General features: G+C 48.4%; 1 protein-coding gene across 2 annotated transcripts in view; it reads right to left on the bottom strand.

The window, feature by feature from the left end:
• Positions 1-22,470, bottom strand: part of SLC36A4 (solute carrier family 36 member 4) — a 516,124-nt gene that overhangs the window by 348,967 nt on the left and 144,687 nt on the right. For both annotated transcript variants that reach the window (XM_082245868.1, XM_082245869.1), the window contains exon 3: positions 16,994-17,084. In XM_082245868.1, the coding sequence (XP_082101994.1) occupies positions 16,994-17,084 (91 nt within the window). The remainder of the gene's footprint in view (positions 1-16,993; positions 17,085-22,470) is intronic.

Raw genomic sequence — 22,470 nt, 5'->3', positions numbered from 1 at the left:
GTATCAAGAAGATTTATTGTATAGTTATTGTTTTCATTTATTAATTTATACTAGTCCGTATGAAAAAATACCAAAGATGACTTCCTGGTTGGGTGTACATGAGGCCAGGTACACCCAACAGGAAAAGGAAGTGCATAAGTAGAAATAGCACGGAGAGGTATAAATAGACGGCCCGTCCTGTGGCCAGAAATACGTCTGTGAGAATGCCTAGTGGGAGGCGAAACGCGTCGACGCAATTTCCGGATACAAGCCCTTCACAACGTCACTTCCGGTAGCGGTGGAACGCACGCCGGAGCCAAGCCAGCCCCGCTGCACACCGTCATCCCAGGGATCTACCGACCTATTTCGTACAGTGCCTGTTTTTATCGCATAAAATGTGAGTTTTTTACTTTGAGATTAATACATTTATTGTAGCAATATTACGCTATTGGGATTCCTTCTTTCCTTTCCATATGGCTATCATCCGGTGAGAATACATAGGGGATCCTGTATTGGCCACTATCCAAGTCCAAAGCATCATTGCCCGGATTATATGCCGGACTCTGCCTGTGAGACCCTTATGCTATATGGTCTGAGGGTCCACGTTGTCCGGTAAGTGGAATTACCTAGGGGAGAGGAGTGAATCACCATATCATCGCACCATTGCAGCATGCATTTGATTTCCAGCACTTGAGCACCTTTCTGGGTTGTTTCTTCATCAAACAACTTTCACTGGCTACTTGCTGAATATTGCATTTTGGGACTATCACTTTGGACTATTTATTATATATATTATATATTTCTTTATTACATTTGTATTTTATGATCTTCTACTTATTTATTCACATTATCAGGTGTTGAATTGCACTATTAGAGTATGTATATGTTTTGAGAATTCATATTTATACTCGATTAATTTTATATATATATATATATATATATATATATATATATATACACACACACAATTTTTTTACCATAATCAACATATATTTTTTACATCATCGGCACGTTGAGCACTTTAGAAGTTTATTACACCAAATCTGCGCTGTTTTTCTTTCGCACTATCTTTTAAAACCACTTCCCCGCAAATCATAGCTCCGGACGGTGTCCATTTAACCACTTAAGCCCCGGAAGATTTTACCCCCTTCCTGACCAGGGCCTATTTTGCAATTCGGCACTGCGTGACTTTAACGGACAATTGCGCGGTCGTGCGACGCTGTACCCAAATGAAATTGACGTCCTTTTTTTTCCACAAACAAAGCTTTCTTTTGGTGGTATTTGATCACCTGTGCGGTTTTTTGATCATGCGCTATAAACAAAAAAAGAGCGACAATTTTGCAAAAATAATATTTTTCACATTTTTTTATATGAAATTCATATAAAAATTCAAAAAAAAAATGTAAAAATCAAAATTTTTTAACATTTTAGGCAAATTTGTTTTCTGCTACATATGTTTGGTAAAAAAAAAAAAAAAAATCGCAAAAAGCGTATTTTGATTGGTTTGCGCAAAAGTTATTGCGTTTACTAACTAAGGGAAAGATTTTTGTCATTGTTATTGTTTTTTTTTTTTAAACGAGTAATGGCGTCGATCTGCGATTTTTTTTGCGGGACTGCGACATTGCGGACAGATCGGACCCTTGACTGACATTTTTGACACTTTTGGGGGTACCAGTGACATTACTACAGTAATCAGTGCTATACATATGCACTGTTACTGTAAAAATGACACTGGCAGGGAAGGGGTTAACTTTATTGTGGAAGGGGGGGTTAAGTGTGTCCCTAGGGGCGTGTTTCTAACTGTGATTGGATGTGGCTTTTCATGTAACAGCAGAGATCTACGGTCCTACATAGCAGGACCTTATGATCTCTGCTGTTACACAGGGGAGAAAGACAGACGGCTTTGTTTACATTAGCCTCCTGCCTTTCTCCCGGTGTAACCGACGATCACGAGTGACCGGCGGACATCGGGTCCGCCGCTCACACGCGCGGGGGGGGCAGTGAGCGAGCGGGAGCGCGCCTCCAGCGGCGCGCGCTCGCTCCCTAGAGCCTCACAGGCTAGTGACGTAGTACTGATGCCACTCCAGCATTGAATTCAACGTTTTTATTTAATTCCAAATAAAGCTGGGTTGGCAGTCACTGGTGCGATTTGAAAAACACAGCGATTCCTGTGCGGGTTCCCATATCGCATCTGACTCACAGGCAGTTCACGCTGCTCTCTGCGAACCATTGAGGGGGGCAATATAAACCTCTTGCCGACTGCCCACCGTAGTATTACTGCTGCAGATCGGCTCGGCTGCGCAAAATCATGTAGCACTACGTGATTTCGTGCACGAGTCGCGCTCCCGCTGTGTTTAGACACAGCAGGAGGCGGGCCGTGGCGATTGCCGCTGCCCTCCCGCGATCATCAGGGAAACTGACCGAAGGCCCGCTTGCTTATGTAAACAAAGCAGGCGGATCTTCTCTCAGACAGGCAGGGACAGATCATTAATTTCAGCTGATCTACAACCCTGATCTCTCTGTGCTTGTCACAGAACACACACACACACACACACAGTGAGGCATACATTAACCCCTTTGATCACCCCCAGTATTAACCCCTTTCCTGCCAGTGTCATTTGTACAGTAACAGTGCATATTTTTAGCACTGATTACTGTAGTAATGTCACTGGTCCCCAAAAAGTGTCAAAAATGTCAGTTAGGGGTCCAATCTGTCCTCTGCAATGTCGCAGTCTAGCTAAAAAAAACGCTGATCGCCGCCATTACTAATAAAAAAAAATAAATAAAAAGTCCAAAAATCTATCCTGTAGTTTGTAAACGCTATAACTTTTGCGTAAAAACCAATTAAAATACGCTTTTTGGGATTTTTTTTACCAAAAATATGTAGCAGAATACAAATTGGCCTAAACTGATAAAAAAATTAAATTTTTCAAAATTTTTTATTGGGAATGTTTTATAGCAGAAAGTAAAAAATATGGCGTTTTTTTTCAAAATTGTCGCTCTTCTTTTGTTTATAGCGCAAAATCTAAAAACCGCAGAGGTGATCAAATAACACCAAAAGAAAGTTCTATTTGTGGGGAAAAAAAAGGACATCAATTGTATTTGGGTATAGCGTCGCACGACTGCGCAATTTTCCGTTAAAGTAACGCAGTGCCGAATCGCAAAAAATTGCCTGGTCATTAGGGGGGTAAAACCTTCTGGGGCTGAAGTGGTTAATAACACTCCTAAGTCGGTTTGCAGAATGCAGTTCTAACCGTGGAATCGGATTCAATGGGTCTGAACACCCATGTGATCCGATTCCATTGCGGACCAGAAAAAAAGGGTCGTGCACTATTTCCATGTGAATGTGATGCGACTTCAGCCATACAAACTGTATGGCTTAAATTGCATCGCACAGACATTGCATGTGATGTGCACAGCAATGTGGTGAGAATCACATGCAATGTCCGGCATCGCAACAGTGTGAACCCAGACTAAAAACAGAGGTAAAATTGGGTACTTCAAGGATAAGTCCAACATTCATTGGACTTTATTTTGCCTGTTCACAGGCCAACGGACAGGCACAGTACTATGCAACCCAAATAGTAGATATTAAAGAATATGTTACCCCAATATTTCATATTCCTGATATGTGCCTGCTGTACCATCCACTTGAGTTAAAAATGATCCTGTTCGCTTTGTATTCCTTCCTTCCCTTGTGTGAAATGCCTGGTGATCCTGGAAGTCCCCCTGCTTTTCTATTTCAAACAGACCATGCTAGGCATGAGAGCTCATCTATCCAAGTGTGGTCAGTTTTCTGGCTGTGCAGAGAGAACCAGCCTGCCTGTCCTCCAATGGACACATCCAACCCTCAGTTTTTATTTTTATGCTGCATCTGTGAGTGCGCCATTTTGCACCTCATAATGTGAGTTTTCCTCATATGGTGGGTTGGAAATAAAGTTTATATATTACAGTAAAGCACTATGGAGCGATTCTTTTTTTATGATGACAATACATTTTGGAGGAGTGAAGAGCAGAGGATGCTATTGGCAGACAGACCCCAATTAAAGGGACCATACCTGCAGAGTTGAGCAGCGGACAAAAAGAGATCTTGGAGGAAAGAGGATCCCATTTAAAGGGGACACAGGTGCTGTATGACCTATCAGTATATGAGGGTTATTCATTTAAACCCTCACATATATCCAGTGAGGTGACTGGCATCGGATGATACACAGAGATAAAACAAATCCTCCTACATAAGTTTTACTTGTTTATATACAGTCTTCTCTATTCGGCATCCCTTTCAGTGGCGTCACTAGGGTTGGTGTCACCTGGTGCGGTAAAACATGGTGTCACCCCCCCTATATTCCGGCTGGGCAGCAGCTCAGCGTTGGGAGTTTTTTGTAGCAGGTTGCGACGGTCAATAAGGCCTACAGGATATTAGGTTAGGCACTTCCTAATGGCTCCGTCCCTAGGAGCGGTAACGGATAATGGCTGACAGGCCATCCTGCCAGACCCAGCAAAAATGCAGCAGTGATCCCTCCGGTTAGACGTTTGCTCCCTCTGGGTTAACCAGGCTGACTTTGGTCAGTAGTGTAGCCCGTCTGTACCCTGGCAGTGACGCAGTCTTTTGCTCTCTGCTGGTGCTGGGCAGTAGCATGGCCCTCTCTCTGGTGGTGCTGGGCAGTGTGGCCCTCTCTCTGGTGGTGCTGGGCAGTGTGGCCCTCTCTCTGGTGGTGCTGGGCAGTGTGGCCCTCTCTCTGGTGGTGCTGGGCAGCGTGGCTCTCTCTGACTTCCCCCAGCAGTCCTCTTTATGGTGGAGCACTCACTCCCTCAGCTTTTTCCCAGGTTCCCAGTCCTCAATCTCTCCCCCAAGCAGAGTGCATGATGGGGGCTGTGGTCTGCTCCCTGTGGGCAAGAAATGGGGCCGCCAATCTTCCGGGACTACATGTCCCATGATGCCCCCCCTAGTCTCTTCTGATTGGCCCTCCGTGGTGGCCAGCGGGAAGGGAAACAGACCGGGCAGTAAGCTGGGCGGCAATCAGATGAGAGCCGCTCTCTCTTGTCTTGCACTGCTGACAGGAGAAATAAGGGGGGGGGGGAAGTGGGGAAGATAAACTGACAGCCTGCAGCGCGCTACCTGTTCTCTGGTGGACTGAGCAAGGAAAAGAGCCTGCTATCACCGCTTAATCATACCTCCCAACTTTTGAACTTCAGTATGAGGGACACTGGAGGAGTGAAAAGACCTGCAGCATGCTAGCTTGCGGTAAATTGTGGGAGGGGCTTAAGGGATATGTTTAAACAAAACCCAGACTTCCTTGTACTTCTATAATATGCTTTGATTGCTTTGTCTGAGCCTACCTAAAGAATAAATTCAATAAAATAGTCAGGGACTGCATAGCAACCAGCAACTGTTGAGACAATGAAGACTTTGGTGAGAAGTATATAATGTACAGTATTATGTATATAGTGTGAGAGTGTGTAAAGCAGAGCACAGGGGTTGGGGAGTGCTGCAGCCAGTGACGGGTTTAGGATACATAGTGCAGGCTCCAGTGGTCCAGGGTGTGTAATGCAATGGGTTCAAGATTTAGATGAATGTAATGCACAGAGGGCTGTAGCCAGTTCCAGGTTTAGGAGTACATGATACACACAGAGAGCATGGTCCAGGAGTACATAATGCACAGAACGCAGGGCCCAGGAGTGTGTAATGTATAAAAAAAATTAGGAGTACAAAACAAAAAGAGTGCAGGAGACAGGGGTGTGTAACTTAGTGTAGGGGTAAGGAAAGGGCAAAATTCCTCCCACATACAAGAGATGGTCAGAGACTACAGACATGATACAAGAGATGGTCAGAGACTACAGACATGATACAAGAGATGGTCAGAGAGTACTGACATGATACAGGAGATGGTCAGAGACTGTGGAAATAATACAAGAGATGGACAGAGACTACAGACAAGAAACAAGAGATGGTCAGAGACTACTGACATGATACAGGAGATGGTCAGAGACTTTGGAAATAATACAAGAGATGGTCAGAGACTGAGGACATGATACAGGAGATGGTCAGAGACTACAGACATGATACAAGAGATGGTCAGAGACTACAGACATGATGCAAGAGATGGTCAAAGACTGCAGACATTATAGAGGAGACGGTCAGAGACTGCGGACAATTATACAGGAGACGGTCAGAGACTACGGACATTATACAGGAGACGGTCAGAGACTACGGACATTATAAAGGAGACGATCAGAGACTGCGGACATTATACAGGAGACGGTCAGAGACTGCGGACATTATACAGGAGACGGTCAGAGACTGCGGACATTATACAGGAGACGGTCAGAGACTGCGGACATTATACAGGAGACGGTCAGAGACTGCGGACATAGTACAGGGGTTGTTGGAGATTGCAGACATGCTTCTGTAGTATACAAGAGACTGGAGGCATAGTACATGACCTATTACAGCAGCACTCTCCTAAAACATAAAATACTGTTGAAGTTCAATTTTCTTGAAGTTAAAAAGAACATAGATGATCCCTTCCAGTGATAATGTGCCAGCAGTGGAAGGGTTACCTGCAATTTATCTCGTCCCAGCTTCTCTTATCTTGAAGGAGAATGCAATTCAAGCAGGGTGGTGTGCCTCCTCCCCCCTCCTGCTCTGTGTATAGAAGAAGAGGAGGGGCGGCTTCAGTGAGTGTACTCCGAGTCCGTACCCACAACTGACAAGAGAAGACTGTAGACAACCCGCACACGCAGGAAGGAAGGTTGGGAGGTTTAGGCTTAGGTGGTGTCACCCCTCTGGCGGGTGTCACCCGGTGCGGACCGCACCCCCCTAGTGACGCCACTGATCCCTTTACCAGTTGATGATCGCCCACAGTACATTTACATCATTACTTTGGCATTAAATACCATTGTTATGGCAGAAGCTAGCTGCCAAAACCCTGGTATCCTTATGTGCTGTGGGCAATTCTTTTTCAGATAAAAGTGATCACAGCAGCGGATTCTCCATGAGATCACTTTTAGAGGAGGCAGGAGTGGTGCCCATTCTGCTGCTTCCCAATGGTTTCGAGCTTACTGGAACGAGTAAGGGCAAGATAGCTTCCACTCGGCTCTATGCCCTTGGAGGACAAGAGCAACGTCTGATGTCACTTCCCTCTCTCTGGCTCTGCATCCCCCACCCCAAAGCACCTTGCCCCCAAGTTGATGAGGACAAGGGCCTCATCCCCACAACCCTGGCCGGTGGTTGTGGGGGTCTGCGGGCAGGGGGCTTATCGGTATGTGGAAGCCCCCTTTAACAAGGGGGGCCCCCCTAGATCCCGGACCCCCTCCCTATGTGAATACCCATTCACCCCATAAAAGGCAGTGTATGTAAATAACGACAGAAGACGTTTTGAAAAGTTTATTAAAAATCTTCATTCAGTCTTCTCCACGCTGGTCTTCTCCCCTCCGCTCTTCTGGTCTTCTGCTCTTCTTCTTTCTCCGGTCCTCCTCCGACGAATTCTCCAGTGATTATGCCGGTCTCCGGTCTCTGCAGCTTGTTATATAGCCATTGTGGGCGTGGCATCCCGGTGACGTCATCGGGAGATCCCACCCCTTGATGTCACAGATGACTTGTCAGGGTTGTGGGGATGAGGCCCTTGTCCTCATCAACATGGGGGCAAGGTGCTTTGGGGTGGGGTTTACAAATTTTCCATGACTTTCCCAGGCCTGGAAAGTGTCATGTAAAAATCCCATGACTTTTCCAGGATTTCCAGGACCGTACGAACCCTGGGGTGGGAACAGAGAAAAATAAATTCCCAAAGCTAACTATAGCCAACCATGTAAACAGGAGCTTAACCAAAACAACTGGAGCTAACCCGAAAAAACAATACACCCTCAAAGAGGACCAGATCCTCTAAACAGCAGCCTGCCAAAACTTGGCGGCCAAAAGAAGCATCTGCAGATGGCAACACATCCGTTTCATAGAACTCTGTGAAAGTGTGCACCGGCGACCAGGAGGCCATCTTGCAAACCTGCGTCACTGACGCCTGATGACAGAAAGCCTAGGATGCACTGAGCGCCCACGTAGAATGCGCCCTGACAGGGAGGAACCTGACTCTGGATGAAATAGACCTAAACCACCATCTGTCTGATCCATCTGCAAATGGTCGCAGAGAACACGGACAACCCTTTCCGAGGCCCATCTGTGAGCACAAATATTGATTCTGACTTCCTAAAAGACTCCGTAGCTGCCAGTTACACCCTAATTGCCCGGTCCACATCCAAAGAATGCAAAGCATTTTCCCTTGGATGTGTTGACCTGGGACACAGGGAAGTCAACACAATGTCTGCATTCAAATGAAAATCAGAGACAACCTGAGAAAGGGACGACGGACGGGGCTAAGAACCACCTAATCACAGTGAACCACCAGTAAGATGAACGCCAATTCCGACATCCTGCGCGCAGAGGTGAAAGCCACCAAAAAGGCCACCTTCTGGGACAGCGCAAGATTCTCAAAAAGAGGCTTATGGAGGACTGAGAGCACCAAATCATGGTCCCAAGGTGGCAACAGAGACTGCACTGGAGGTGTCAAGTGCCTAACTTCCTGAAGAAAAGTACACATAAGGGAGTATGATTGAAGGGCCGTTCCAAAAAGACTGCTAAGGCAGACACCTGACCCTTAATAGTACTCCAGGTCAGTTTCTGCTCAACCCCCCGTTGAAGGAAGGTCAAGAGCCGGGCCACCGAACAAGAGCGAGGATGAACCCCAAGAGACTCACACCACGCAATGTACGTCGGTAGATATTCCTAGAAGTAGGTTTCCTAGCTTTTAACAGCGTTGAAAACACAGACTCATGACAGTAAAGCAGGATGGAAGATTGATCCTTGGGACAGCAGATCCTTCCTGAGGAGGAAGCTTCCAAGGAACGATGGTGACCAGCCGCACCAGATCGATGTACCAAAACCAGTGAGGCCAGTCCAGGGCCACTAAGATGACAGGAATCCTTTCTGCCTCGATCCTGCGTAGAAGTCTTGGCAGAAGCTTGAGAGGAGGGAAGGCGTAAATCAGACGATACTGACCCCATGGGGCCACCAGCGCATCTGTGGTGTCCGACAGAGGATCCCGTGACCGAGCCACAAACCTCTGCACCTTTCTGTTGAGCCGGAAAGCCAACAGATCCACCTCGGGGATGCCCCACAGGAGACACAACTGATGAAAACAACTGCAGATGAAGAGACCACTCCCCTTGGTCCAACGCCTGCCGACTGAGGTAATCCACCTGCCAGTTATCCCCCCTGGGAATGTGTACGGCAGAGAGGGCTGGAACTAACCGTTCTGCCCACAATAGAATGCCAGCTGCCTCCAGAGCCACCAGGACACTTCTTGTGCAACCCTGGTGACTGACATAAGCCACGGCCGTGGCGTTGTCTGATTTAATATGCACTAGATATCCCTGAAGACAATCCGTCCAATGTTCCAGGCACAGTCCGATCGCTCAGAGTTCCAAGACATTGATCAGTAGTCTGAACTCTTCCAGTGTCCAGATCCCCTGAGCAGAATATTTGCCGAGGACGCCTCCCCAACCGGACAGGCTGGCATCCGTGGTGACCACTGTACGATACAAGGGAGGAAGGATTTGCCCAGCCGAAGTGCCAAAGAACGAAGCCACCATATCAAGGACTATTTCGTTCCCCAGCTCAGCCAGGTCTGATTGTCCAGAGACTGCGGATGTGGCCAGAATCTCCCTGCAGGGACCTTGTATGGAACTGTGTAAACAGAACCACCTCAAAAAGGTAGACGCCATCAGGCCCAGCACCCACATGCAAGTCCGGAGGGATGACTATCTGCTAGACAGCAGGAGACGAATTGCAGCCTATAGTTTCTGAAATTTGTCCAGAGGAAGGAGCACTCTGGCTAAGGCTGAGTCCAGAATCTGATGCAGATAGTCCAGCTAGTTGATGGAACCAGAGCAGACTTTTGAAAATTCTGAATTCAGTCAGACTCCCTCAAGCTTGTATGGGGATTTACAGCTTTTCCACCAGAGCAGTAGGAGACTCCACTCGCAGGAGGATGATGTCTAAGTAGCCCAGTACCACGATCTCCCATTGGCATAACAATGCTGACACCCATGGCCAACACTTTCGTGAAGACCCGAAGAATAGCGGCGAGACCAAAAGGCAACGCCACAAACTGATAATGCTCCTCTCCCATGACAAAGCGGAGGAAGCACTGGAGACACACACATATTGAAATGTAAAGAGAAGTGTCCTTGATGTCGATGGAGGCAAGAAAATCCCCCTGATGCAGGGAAGCCACCACCGTGCAAACAGACTCCATTCTAAACTTCTGCACCCATGCAAAGCAGTTCAGCGCCTTGAGGTTCAGAATTGAACGCATCTGCCTTCCTTCCTGGGGACTGTAAACAGGTTTGAGTAAAAAAACCCCTGAAAAAAATCTGAAGTCGGAACCGGGACCATCTCCCTTTAAAGTAAAAAAGGTCTTGCACCGCCCAAAAAAGAGCCTGCAAGTGGACCAGGGACAGTCACACGTCGGAAGGAAGAACCTTACCGGAGGGTAAGAACAAAACTCGATCTTGTAACCGGACCGATTGACCTAGTGGACCCACCTGACTTATACCAGGGGAGTCCACGAGTCCGGGCACCAGTGAAGACGTTCCTCTCCCCCAGACACGGGTGAGGGTGCACCTTCCTGCTGAGGGGTCCTTTTCCCCGGGTCTGGAGAAGCCTGCACTTGACTTGCCAGACCAAATTCGCTTGGATCCTCCAGAGAAGGCCCAGAAGAGCTCTGATCCCTTGTCAGTTGACCTTGAGGGATGAAACAACTTCTTATGAGCCAAGAAGGAGGGCCCCTTTAGCTGCCTGCGAAAGAAAAGTACTCTTCCACCCTATGAGACCTTTAATGATGTCATCCTGGGTAGCACCAAACAGGCGATCACCTTGAAAGGAAAGATCAGTCAAGGCCTTTTTAGAAGTCTGGTCTGCAGACCAGCATTCGTGCTAAAAGAAACGCCAAAGGACCACTGACGAAACAAAGAGTAGAGCCACTAGGGGAGCAGCATCCAAAGAGGCATCACAGATAAACTGCAGCCCCTGGACCAGCTGGCCTGCCAGCTCAGCAAAGGCGGGGGGGAGCTACTAGGCCACAGCAAAAAAACCTAGTCGGTTCTGTCAGAGTCTGCAACACCAGGGCAATGGTGAATATCACCCTCAGTGCAGAACCAGCCAGGGTTTACCTATTGCTGGCCACAGCCTCCGCCTTCCTGTCAGTTGGGTCCTTAAAGGCCGGGGACTTTTCAACCATGGTTGCCTTGTTTAATCCGGAAACCGGAGGGTCCACCACCGATGGAACAGTCCACTTCTTAAGAAGGGAATCCTCATAGGGGTATCGCCTAGCAAGTCGCTTAGGGACCCCAAGAGGACGCTTTGGTCGTCCCAACTCTTCAGTGACAATTCTGTCAAAAAAGGAGGGGAAAGGGAACTCTTTTGCCACTCTGGATGGCTTGTGAGTGCCAAAGGGAACCTGCGCTTCCGTCGCAGCTGCAGCATCCATCTTTAAGGTTTGGCGCACAGATACAACCAGTGCGTCCACCAGCGCCTTTTCGTGCACGGTTGCAAAAGCGGAGAAATCATCCTCACTATCTCGCACACCCAGCAGGGTGACCCATATCCGTGCTGGCCGAATCAGATTCAGGATCTGAGGAGACAGATGAGGCAGGGGAAGGAGGGGGGCGATCTATTCCAGCCCATCGCCCAAAAGCCAACTCTACCCAAGACACAAGGGACTCCAGGACCGCCATCAGTGCATCGATGGATGGATTGAACCCAGAGGGCCCCGCATCCCCAGAGAGGGGATCAGGTGGGGAGATGTGCTCCAAAGACTCCATGAGTCACCACGGGAACCCCACAAAAAAGTGTGAAACACTGCTTAGGGACAACCCCCACCGCTCTGGCAGCACCAACCGGTTGCCAGTCACAGAACACCAATTGATCCAAAGCAGAGAGGGAGAGGACCCCACCAGACTCACCACCCCGCAGAAACCAGGCACTGCAACCACCAGGAGAATCTGCATGAGCGGCGATCAGGAAATGAAAGAATCCAGGAATCAGCACCAAGGGATGAGGAGGGGCCCCCACCGCCGAAATTGCCACCCAGGGGGCTCCACTGTCATGCCTACTGCCATTTTCAATGGCAAACCAACGCAAAATGGCCACCGGACTACACAAACGTGGCCGCCGTGCATTGAGCACATAGGCTACAAGAAAATGGCGGCACCACAAGGCTCCCAGGGACCCAGGAGGGATCCCTAGGCCTCAAGGACAGGCCCGGGCAGGAGGCACAGCCGATTGTCAGGTCGCCGTCTGCGCACCCCCTCACCCCCATTGCAAGTTAGCACCCTGCCCCTATCCCAGGAGGTGGACCAGACCACCTGTTCAGCCCCAGCATAAGTGGAGGGGGGTAGGATGGGGGACAGCTGAAGGGGGGTGCCTGACAGGAAGGGGGGGAACCCAGGGGTCAGACTGTCCCAAGGAGGGGCCCACGTCCACCCCAAAACCCTCCAGGGGGAGAGGGGGGACAGGTACTCACCATATCAGGAACCAGGCGGGCACTGCTCCAAATAGAACCTCCTCCCCATCGAAATGGGGGGGCTGTCGGCCAGGAGGAACGCTACCACTCGGTCGTATGCGACCTCGCAAGGCGTTTAACTCGCAGGCTAGCCCCCATCCGGTGAGGCAATGTCTCGGCCAACCTAGCCAGAGCTGGGGCTTGCATTCGTTCACTGGCCAGACTATGGTGACCACTGGATCCAGATTATCCAGCCCGTCGCCTAGTCCGGCAGTTGATCGTGGATCTCACAGGAAAAAAAACAGAAGAAAAGAAAAAATTCTACCTAAAAAGGAAAAAATTGCCAGGACCGGAGATCCCAGCAAGGAACTATATAGAGTACTGTACCTATAGCAGAGAGAGGGAGTATACCCCCCCCCCCGGGACTGCCCATAGGCATAGCCAGACTTTTTTATGCCTAGTGTCCTACTCCTGTAGAGGGCATTATAACCCAATGGTTAAGAAGATCAGAAGCTGTGTTCGTCAATGAACGAAAAAGAGAAAATTATTTTAACCCCTAAAGATTTTGTAAGTTTGCCCACTTACAAAGAAATTAAGGGTCTATCAATTTTTATCATAGGTGTATTTTAAATGATAGAGACAGAATATCAACCAAAAATCCAGAAAAAGCACATGATACAAATGTTATACCTTGAGTTGCAGTTCAATCAGTAAAATAAGTATTTGATCCCCAAGCAAAACATGACTTAGTACTTGGTGGAGAAACCCTTGTTGGCAAGCACAGAGGTAAGACGTTTCTTTTAGTTGGTGACCAGGTTTTTACACATCTCAGGAAGGATTTTGGTCCACTCTTCTTTACAGATCTTCTCTAAATCCTTAAGGTTTCTTGGCTGTCAGTTAGCAACTTGAAGTTTCAGCTCCCCCCATACATTTTCTATGGGATTAAGGTCTGGAGACTGGCTAGGTCACTCCATGAGCTAAATGTACTTCTACTTGTTGCCTTGGCATTATGTTTTGGGTCATTGTCATGCTGAAAGACCCATTTATGATCCATCGTCAGTCTGTTTACATATGTGGGAGTGACTTACGTATGTGTTCACCCCATAAGAAAAATAAAAAAATGTATATTTATTAATTTTATTACTTAAAAAAAAAATGTGATCCTTTTTGATTTCTATAACAAGGAATGTAAACATCCCTTGTGATAGAAAATTAGCAGTAACAGGTCATTTTTATGGAGAGATCTGGGGTCAATAGGGCTCTCTCATCTACCCCCCCCCCCCAAACAAAAACAAAAAAAAAACATTGATCGAATGATTAAAAAAGGGCCTTGTTTACACTGGAAGTGACGTCATGATGTCGCTCTCGTCCTCCTGGAGCAGTGGTCTCCAAACTGTGGCGCCTTTGCTTGCCTTTATCAGGCCCTTGGGGCACCATTCCTACCAATAATACCAGACACTATTCTGACATTAACAATGGGGCACCATTTCTCCCACTGACACCAATAATGGGGCACTATTACTTGCAGTGATATGAAGGATGGGGTACTATTCCTCCCCCTAATACTAAATGTGGCAAAGTTTACTCCCACTAATGCCAGGAAAAGGTCCACTCCTGCTGGCCCCACTAACGTCTAAAGGACAATAAACTGCCCCTTTGTTTAGACAGTTTGGAGAACCTTGTCCTAGATCATAGTGATGAACGGAGGTCATCTTTCCTCCGCTCACCTATGTGACCAGCCGCCACAATTGTAAGATCGGTTCCCGGGGCTACCAATCATCCAGGTAAGCCCAGGAACCATCAGAAAGCAATGGTGGGGGGGGGGGGGTGAGACGCGACCCCTCCCGCTACTTCTAAAAGTGATCAAGTGGCTAATCAGCCACTCAGATCACTTTTAGTGGTTAGAGAAACGCCGGCTGAAAAAAACTATACTGGGGTTAGGGCATATTGCTGCAGCCATGACCCTAGCACTCCGCGTCCACTCAAGGGTTTTGTTTAACTATGGCTCAGGTGGAAAGTGGTTAAAAAATAGAAACACAAAGAGTTACTATTGATCATTCGTTCTTACTATCAGCGATGATCTGTCTTTCTGCTCTGGATAAAACGCAGGTCACCACTATGGCACATAAAAAATGGTTTGATGTGGAGTGCAGTATTGGCACCGCTCTGCTCTGCAGTGACATGAAAAGTGTCACTACATACCACTTCAAATATAGTTAAAGTGTAACTAAAGGCAAAACTTTTTGGATTTGGATAGAGTAGAGAGGGATTAGAACATCGGTCAGGTTTTTATTGCTGTCTGCACCCCAGTTAGGGAGATTCACCCTGTTTCTCCCGTTTACTTTTATTCTCAACGGTGAAAGTAAAAGAAAATCCCAAATTTTGGGTTGTCCCCAGAAAAGAAATAGAGGGAAAATCTTCCTATGGGGACACTAGTTCTGGTGACACACCAGGATTCCCTCACTTTGGTGGGATTTCTTCTTACTTCCTGTTTTTGCTATGGAACAAGAAGTGAAGGAAAATCTCCCCAATGGGACACAGATGGGAAAAAAAATTGAAGGGAGTTATAACCCTCCATTACTCTATCCAAAATGGAAAAAAAAAAAAAGTTTTGCCAAAACATGCATATTGGTGTAAACCTCACCTTAATAACTGGTGGCAGCAGGCCAGGAAATAAAACATAACAGAGAGGTATCAACTGAACGGAATATACCCTCACTGGCTACTTTATTAGGTATACCTGTTCAATTGCTTGGTAACACAAATTGCTAATCAGCTAATCACATGGCAGCAACTTAATACATTTAGGCATTTAGACTTGGTGAAGATGACTTGCTGAAGTTCAAACCAAGCATCACAATGGGGAAGAAAGGAGATTTAGGAGACTTTGAATGTGGCATGGTTGTTGGTGCCAGACAGGCTAGTATGAATAATTTAAAAACTGCTGATCTACTGGAAACCTTAGCCACATCCATCTCTAGGGTTTACAAAAGAATGTCCAAAAAAGAGAAAATATCAAGTGAGCAGCAGTTGTGTGGAGGAAAATACCTTGTGACTGTCAGAGGAGAACGGGCAGACTGGTTCGAGATGATAGAAAGGCAACAGTAACTAAAATAACCACTCCTTACAACCAAGGTATGGAAAATACCATCTCTGAAAGCACAACACATCGAACCTTGAAGCAGATGAGCTACAGCAGCAGAAGATCACATCAGGTGCCACTCCTGTCAGCTAAGAACAGGAAACTGAGGCTAAAATTCGCACAACTTTGGACAATAGAAGACTGGAAAAACATTGCCTGGTCTGATGAGTCTCGATTTCAGCTGTGACATTAAGATGGTAGGGTCAGAATTGGGCATAAACAACATGAAAGCATGGATCCATCCTGCCTTCTATCAACGGTTCAGGCTGGTGGTGGAGGTGTAATAGTGTGGGGAATATTTTCTTGGCACACTTTGGCCCCCTTAGTACCAATCAAGCATTGTTTAAACACCACGACCTACCTGAGTATTGTTGTTGACCATGTCCATCCCTTTATGACTGTACAATTAGAAGAAGGCAGCCGCACACCAACTTGAGAGTGATAGTAAATGATAAAAACCTTTTATTGAAAATCCATAAAATCCAAAACGACAAACCAGGGACAGGAGGGCAAAAAACAGTTGACGTGTTTCACGAAACTATGTTCGCTTAGTCATAACCGGTTATGACTAAGCGAACATAGTTTCGTGAAACACGTCAACTGTTTTTTGCCCTCCTGTCCCTGGTTTGTCGTTTTGGATTTTATGGATTTTCAATAAAAGGTTCTAATTGTACAGCTGTCGGGACTACGGACCTAACCTGCACCCTTCTGATTGTGAGGACATTTCAACACCAGAGCAGTCTCTGTGCTCTCATATCTATTTGGCATCCCTTTATGACTACAGTGTACCCATCTTCTGATGGCTCCTTCCAGCAGGATAATGCACCATGTCACCAAGCTCTAATCATCTCACCACTGGTATCTTGAACATGACAATGAGGTCACTGTCCTCCAATGGCCTCCACACTCACCACATCTCATCCAATAGAGCACCTTTTGGATGTGGTGGAACGGAAGAATCCACATCATGGATGTGCAGCCAAAAAATTTGTAGCAACTGTGTGATGCTATCATGTCACTATGGACCAAAATCTCTGAGGAATGTTTCCAATACCTTGTTGAATCCATGCCATGAAGAATGAAGGCAGATCTGAAGGCAAAAGGGGGTCCAACCTGGTAGTAGCTAATAAAGTGGCCAGTGAGTGTATGTCTTGTGCTAGGCAGTAAAAATGATGGGAAAATTCACGAGGATTTAGCAACATGCTACAGGGGACAGGTGAGATATATACAGAATGACACATGAAGCGAATGTTCCAGGCTGATGGGATTTCATTCACACAGAATGCACATTCATCATTCTGTGGCCAGGAAGACTTACCAGGATACCAGCATTCTTTATGGCCAGAGGAAGACCGAGGAGGCCCGTCCCTATGTTTCCTTTCAAAACATGAATCAATGTCTGTACGAACCTGGAGACACAAAGACATGGCACTTAATCAAAACATCCGCTCAACAGGCTGCCTCACTCAAGCTGTGTCTATGAGATTGGAGTTGTGTCACCTAAACCGGCAGCACTGCTCCATCATGGGGCACAGAAAACCCAAGCACAGTTCCTGGAAGTGGCTGTAGTTTAAAGCATATCTACGATCAAAATGTAAAATCATTTATTAATTTCCCAATTGTATTTCAATTATTTCTAACCCATTCCTAATAACCACTTCAGCTCCAGGATGAACATTTTTTCATACATGCAAAAATCAGTATTTTTTTGCAAGGAAATTAGTTAGAACCCCCAAACAATATATATATTTTTTTAAAGCAGAGGTCCTAGAGAAAAAAAAAATTGGTGGGTGTTGCAAATTTTTATGTCACTTGATATGTGCGTAAGGGTTTTTCAAACGCCAATTATTAGTCGTGCACTCCACAAATCTGCCCTTTATGGAAGAGTGGCAACAAGAAAGGCATTGCTTAACCACTTCAATACCGGGCACTTTCACCCCCTTCCTGCCCAGGCCAATTTTAAGCTTTTAGCGCTGTTGCATTTTGAATGGAAATCGTGCGGTCATGCAAGACTGTACCGAAACCAAATTTAAGTCATTTTTCCCCCACAAATAGAGCTTTATTTTGATGGTATTTGATCACCCCTATTTTTTTTCTTTTTTTGCTAAACAAATAAAAAATGACCAAAAAGTTTTTTTAAAAAAAAGAAAAAAACGTTTTTTTGTTTAGGTTATAAAATTTTGTAAATAAATAAGTTTATCCTGCACTGACGATCACTGATGGGGCCACACTGACAGGCACTGATGAGGAAGCACTGATGGGGTGGCACTGATAATGAGGCACTAATATGCAGCACTGATGGGCACTAATAGGTGGCACTGATGGGCACTGATAGGCGGCACTGATAGATGGCAATGATGGGCGGCACCTGATAGATGGCAAAGATGGGCAGCACTGATGAGGAAAGCACTGACAGGTTCCCTGAGCAGTGATTGGCATCCCTGGTGGCATGGGTAGACATCCCAGGTGGCCATAGGTGGGAAATCCCTGGTGGCTCTAGTGGCATCCCCCAAGAGTCTGCACTGGTAATCAATGCTCTGATTACAAGCACAGACCCCCCCCCCCATCAGGAGAGCCGCCAATCGGCTCTCCTCTACTCGCGCCTGTCAGGCACGAGGTGAGGAAAGCCGATTAACGGCCCTTTCTATTTACTATGTCATAGGCTCTTTACCGGGATCAGAGATGCGGTATGTCAGGGTGACACATCGCACCACCGATCGCCGCCTATACTGCTGGACGTCACATGTGGGTGGCTGGCTGGTACAGGGCCTGTGGGTTGCTGGCTGTCTGGCTGTCTAGCACCCTGTGATGGGTGGCTGGCACAGGGGCTGTGGGTGGCTGGCTGGTACAGGGCCTGTGGGTGGCTGGCTGGCTCGCTGGCACAGTGCCCGTGGCTGGCTGGTACAGGGCCTGTGGATGTGGGTGGCTGGCACCGGGCTGCTGTGGGTGGGTGTATGGCTGTGATACACTCCCGCGGGACTAGGGCCGATTCCAGACGAGGCTGTCCAAGGCGAGGGAGGCGCCCTAAGAAGGCAGAATGACGTCACAAAAATATTGGCCAGTTCCGGGGCCGACACCGATATATCGGGGAAAGTGCATCGGCCTTGCCGATAATCGGTCTATCCCTAGTTCTAACTTATTCATTGTATTTTACTTTAAACCGCACTTTTCTCACTTTCCCTGAAAACCCCCCCATGACCCTATTGTATCCATGGAAATGCCACATATATTAGGATTAGTCCGTATTGCAACAGCTAGAGGTTCCACGAGCAATGCAAAGAGAAGCGGATACAATGGGCAACCCTTTTGGGTGCCTCTCTGTATATAAAATAACGGAATTTTTGTAAAATCTTACCTGTAAAATTCCTTTCTCTGAGTCCTCCGACAGTCGCCGCCTCCTCTAAGTCATCACAATTGGGTATTGTCCACCTATCCGTAGGAATACCTAGGCATATAGACTTAGTCAAAAGACAAAAGGCATTAGCATGTACACACCCACGGGGGCTGTCCCATCTGGTCAATACCCCCCCTGCATCACCACTCCCAACTCAGTTTGGTAGCATAGCAGTAGGTAATAAGAACCCCAAAAAGAGGGGCGGGGGCGGCGACTGTCGGAGGACTCAGAGAAAGGAATTTTACAGGTAAGATTTTACAAAAATTCCGTTTTCTCTTACGTCCTCCGACAGTCGCCGCCTCCTCTAAGTCATCACAATTGGAATGTCCCAAAGCAGTATAGACATGAGGGGTGGGAGACGCAACCGTAGAAAAGGCAACGCAGTACCCACATCAGAGAAAGGAATCTTACATGCACCGTAAGAACCAACTGGGCAACAGAAAAAAACAAAGCTCAACAGGAGCAACAGCGCAGGAAAGCAAATGCCAACAGCCAGGGACCCAGAGAAAAAAATTCAAGGGTCCATCATGGCACAGCCGCACTGAGAACTTTGCGGCCAAAAGAAGCATCAGCTGATGCCAGAACGTCTACTTTGTAGAACTTGGAAAAAGTGTGCACCGATGACCAAGTCGCCGCCTTGCACACCTGGGCCACGAGGCCCGATGCCAATAGGCCCAGGAAGTACTCAAAGACCTGGTAGAGTGCGCCTTAACAGGGAACGGCGGAACCCGTTCCTTCAAGGCGTAAGCCTGTTCAATGGTCTGTCTGATCCATTTGGCAATAGTCGCTGCGGACGCAGCCATGCCCTTCCGAGGTCCCTCAGGAAGGACAAAGAGGGAATCCGTCTTCCGAAAGGATTCCGTAGACTTCAGGTAAACCCTGATCGCCCTGACAACATCCAAAGAATGCAAGGCAATCTCCTTTGGATGTTTAGGCTTCGTACAAAGCGAAGGCAGGACAATGTCCTCATTAAGGTGATAATCAGAGATCACCTTGGGAAGGAAGGATGGGGGTGGTCGCAAAACCACCTTATCCCTGTGAATTATCAAGTAAGGGGAGCGGCAAGACAACGCCGCCAGCTCCGACACTCTGCGAGCCGAAGTGATCGCCACAAGAAAAGCAACCTTCTTCGACAGCAGAGGCAACGATATCTCCCTGATATTCTCAAAGGGAGCACGCTGCAATGCGGACAGGACCAAGTTCAAGTCCCATGGAGGTAAAGGCTCCTTTCTGGGAGGAGCCAAATGTCGCACACCCTGAATGAACATGCGCACCAAGGAATGAGACGCCACAAGGCGTTGGAAAAGGACCGCCAGTGCTGACACCTGGCCCTTTTATTGTGGCCAGCGCCAGGCGCTGATCCACTCCAGACTGGAGGAAAGCCAGGATTCTCGACACCGAGTAAGAACGAGGGGAAAACCCCCTGGACTCACACCAGGTGAAGTAGGCTTTCCAGGTACGGTAATAGATCTTACCAGAGGAAGATTTCCTAGCCTTGATCAGGGTAGGAATAACCTCAGGAGATAGACCCTTGTCCTTCAAGACCTGGGTCTCAACAGCCAGGCCGTTAAAGCCAGCAACTGTGAAGCAGGATGGAAGATCGGACCTTGAGACAGAAGATCTTCCCGCAGAGGTAGGCGCCATGAAGGTGCCACCGCCAGGTGAACAACGTCGGCGTACCAGGACCGGCGAGGCCAGTCCGGTGCCACCAGAATCACCATGTGCGGTTCCGAGGCCAATCTGCGATGGAACCCGGGATAGTAACTGAATCGGAGGAAAGGCGTACATCAGACGATACTGATGCCAAGGGGCCACCAACGCATCCGCGGCGTCCGCCAACGGATCACGCGTTCTTGCCACGAAGCTTTCCACCTTTCGGTTTAGCCGGGATGCGAAAAGATCCACATCTGGGGATCCCCATTTCGCACACAGCATCTGAAAGACCTCCGGGTGAAGGGACCATTCCCCCTGTCCAGGGTCTGGCGGCTCAGATAGTCGGCCTGCCAATTTTCCACACCCGGAATGTGAACTGCCGAGTCTCGGCCCAAGACAGAATATCGGTCACCTCCCGGGCCGCTCGAGCACTCCTGGTGCCCCCCGCCGGGGACTGGATCCACCACAGAAGAGCCAATCTGGTCTGGCGACTCAAGGAGACATCCAGATCCAAGGACTGAGGAAGTCTGTCCCACCTGGCCAGGATCTCCGTCTGGAGAGCCCGCGTGTGGAACTGGGCAAAGGGAATCGCCTCGAAGGCCGACACCATCAACCCCAGGCCCCGCATGCAGGTCCTGAGTGACGAGGACGGATTGTCCCTGAGGGACCTGAGTTCGTCCCGCAAAGTCCGGAGCTTGTCCTCCGGCAAGAACACCTTTGCCTGAGCAGAGTCCAGAACCATTCCCAGGTAGGGAAGGCGAAGCGACAGAGACAACGCTGATTTCTGAACGTTGATGGTCCATCCGAACTCCTGGAGCGTCTGTACCGTGATGGACAGATCGCGCACAAGGTCCTGGCTGGCCCTCGATCTCAGAAGCAGATCGTCCAGGTACCCCAGGACCGCAATGCCCTGGGCCCGTAGCAGGCCCAGGACCGGTGCCAACACCTTGGGGAAGACCCTTGGAGCCGAAGCGAGACCGAAAGGTAACGCCACAAACTGGTAGTGGTCCTCTGCGATAGCAAACCGAAGGTACCGCTGATGACCCTCGAAAATGGGGATGTGCAGGTACGCATCCTTCAGATCTATGGAAGCCAGGAATTCTCCCGGACTCAAGGAGGCCACAACCGAACGGAGAGACTCCATTTGAAACTTTCGAACACGCACGAAGCGGTTCAGCGCTTTCAGGTCCCGAATAGGACGCACTTTGCCCTCCTTCCTGGGCACAGTGAACAGATTCGAATAAAAACCCCCGAAACCTGTCCCGATGAGGCACCGGGACAATCACTCCCTGAGCAAGCAGGTCCTGTACCGCCCGGTGCAAATCCTGCAGACGCCCCGGAAGCAGATGGAGATTGGAGGGAAAGAATCTGTCCGCCGGCCTGGAAAGGAATTCGATCTTGTATCCTGATCGAACGATTTCCTGGACCCACCTGTCCGATATCCGGAGCAGCCATGGTTGGAGGAAACCGCGCAAACGTCCCCCCACCCCTGAAATGGGTGAGGGCGCCCCTTCAGGCAGAGGCAGATTGTCCCGCCGAGCCGGCGTTGCTGGCCTTCTGCTTACCCGCCCAGGGCTTCTTCTGGTTGCTCTGGGCCTTGAAGGGCTTGCCCTTGGATTGGTTCCGAAAGGCACGAAAGGACCCCTGATTGGATCTAGGCGCAGAACCCCGCTTGCCTCGGAAAGACTTGTTCTTTGGGTTCTGGGGCAGCATAGTGCTCTTGCCCCCCGTGACGCCTTTCACCAGGG

This window comes from Pelophylax lessonae (assembly GCF_965119305.1).
Source record: "Pelophylax lessonae genome assembly, chromosome: 2".
NCBI classification, from domain to species: Eukaryota; Metazoa; Chordata; class Amphibia; order Anura; family Ranidae; genus Pelophylax; species Pelophylax lessonae.
The sequence above is the reverse complement of the archived record's forward strand: the minus strand, read 5'-3'. Positions and strand labels throughout refer to the sequence as shown.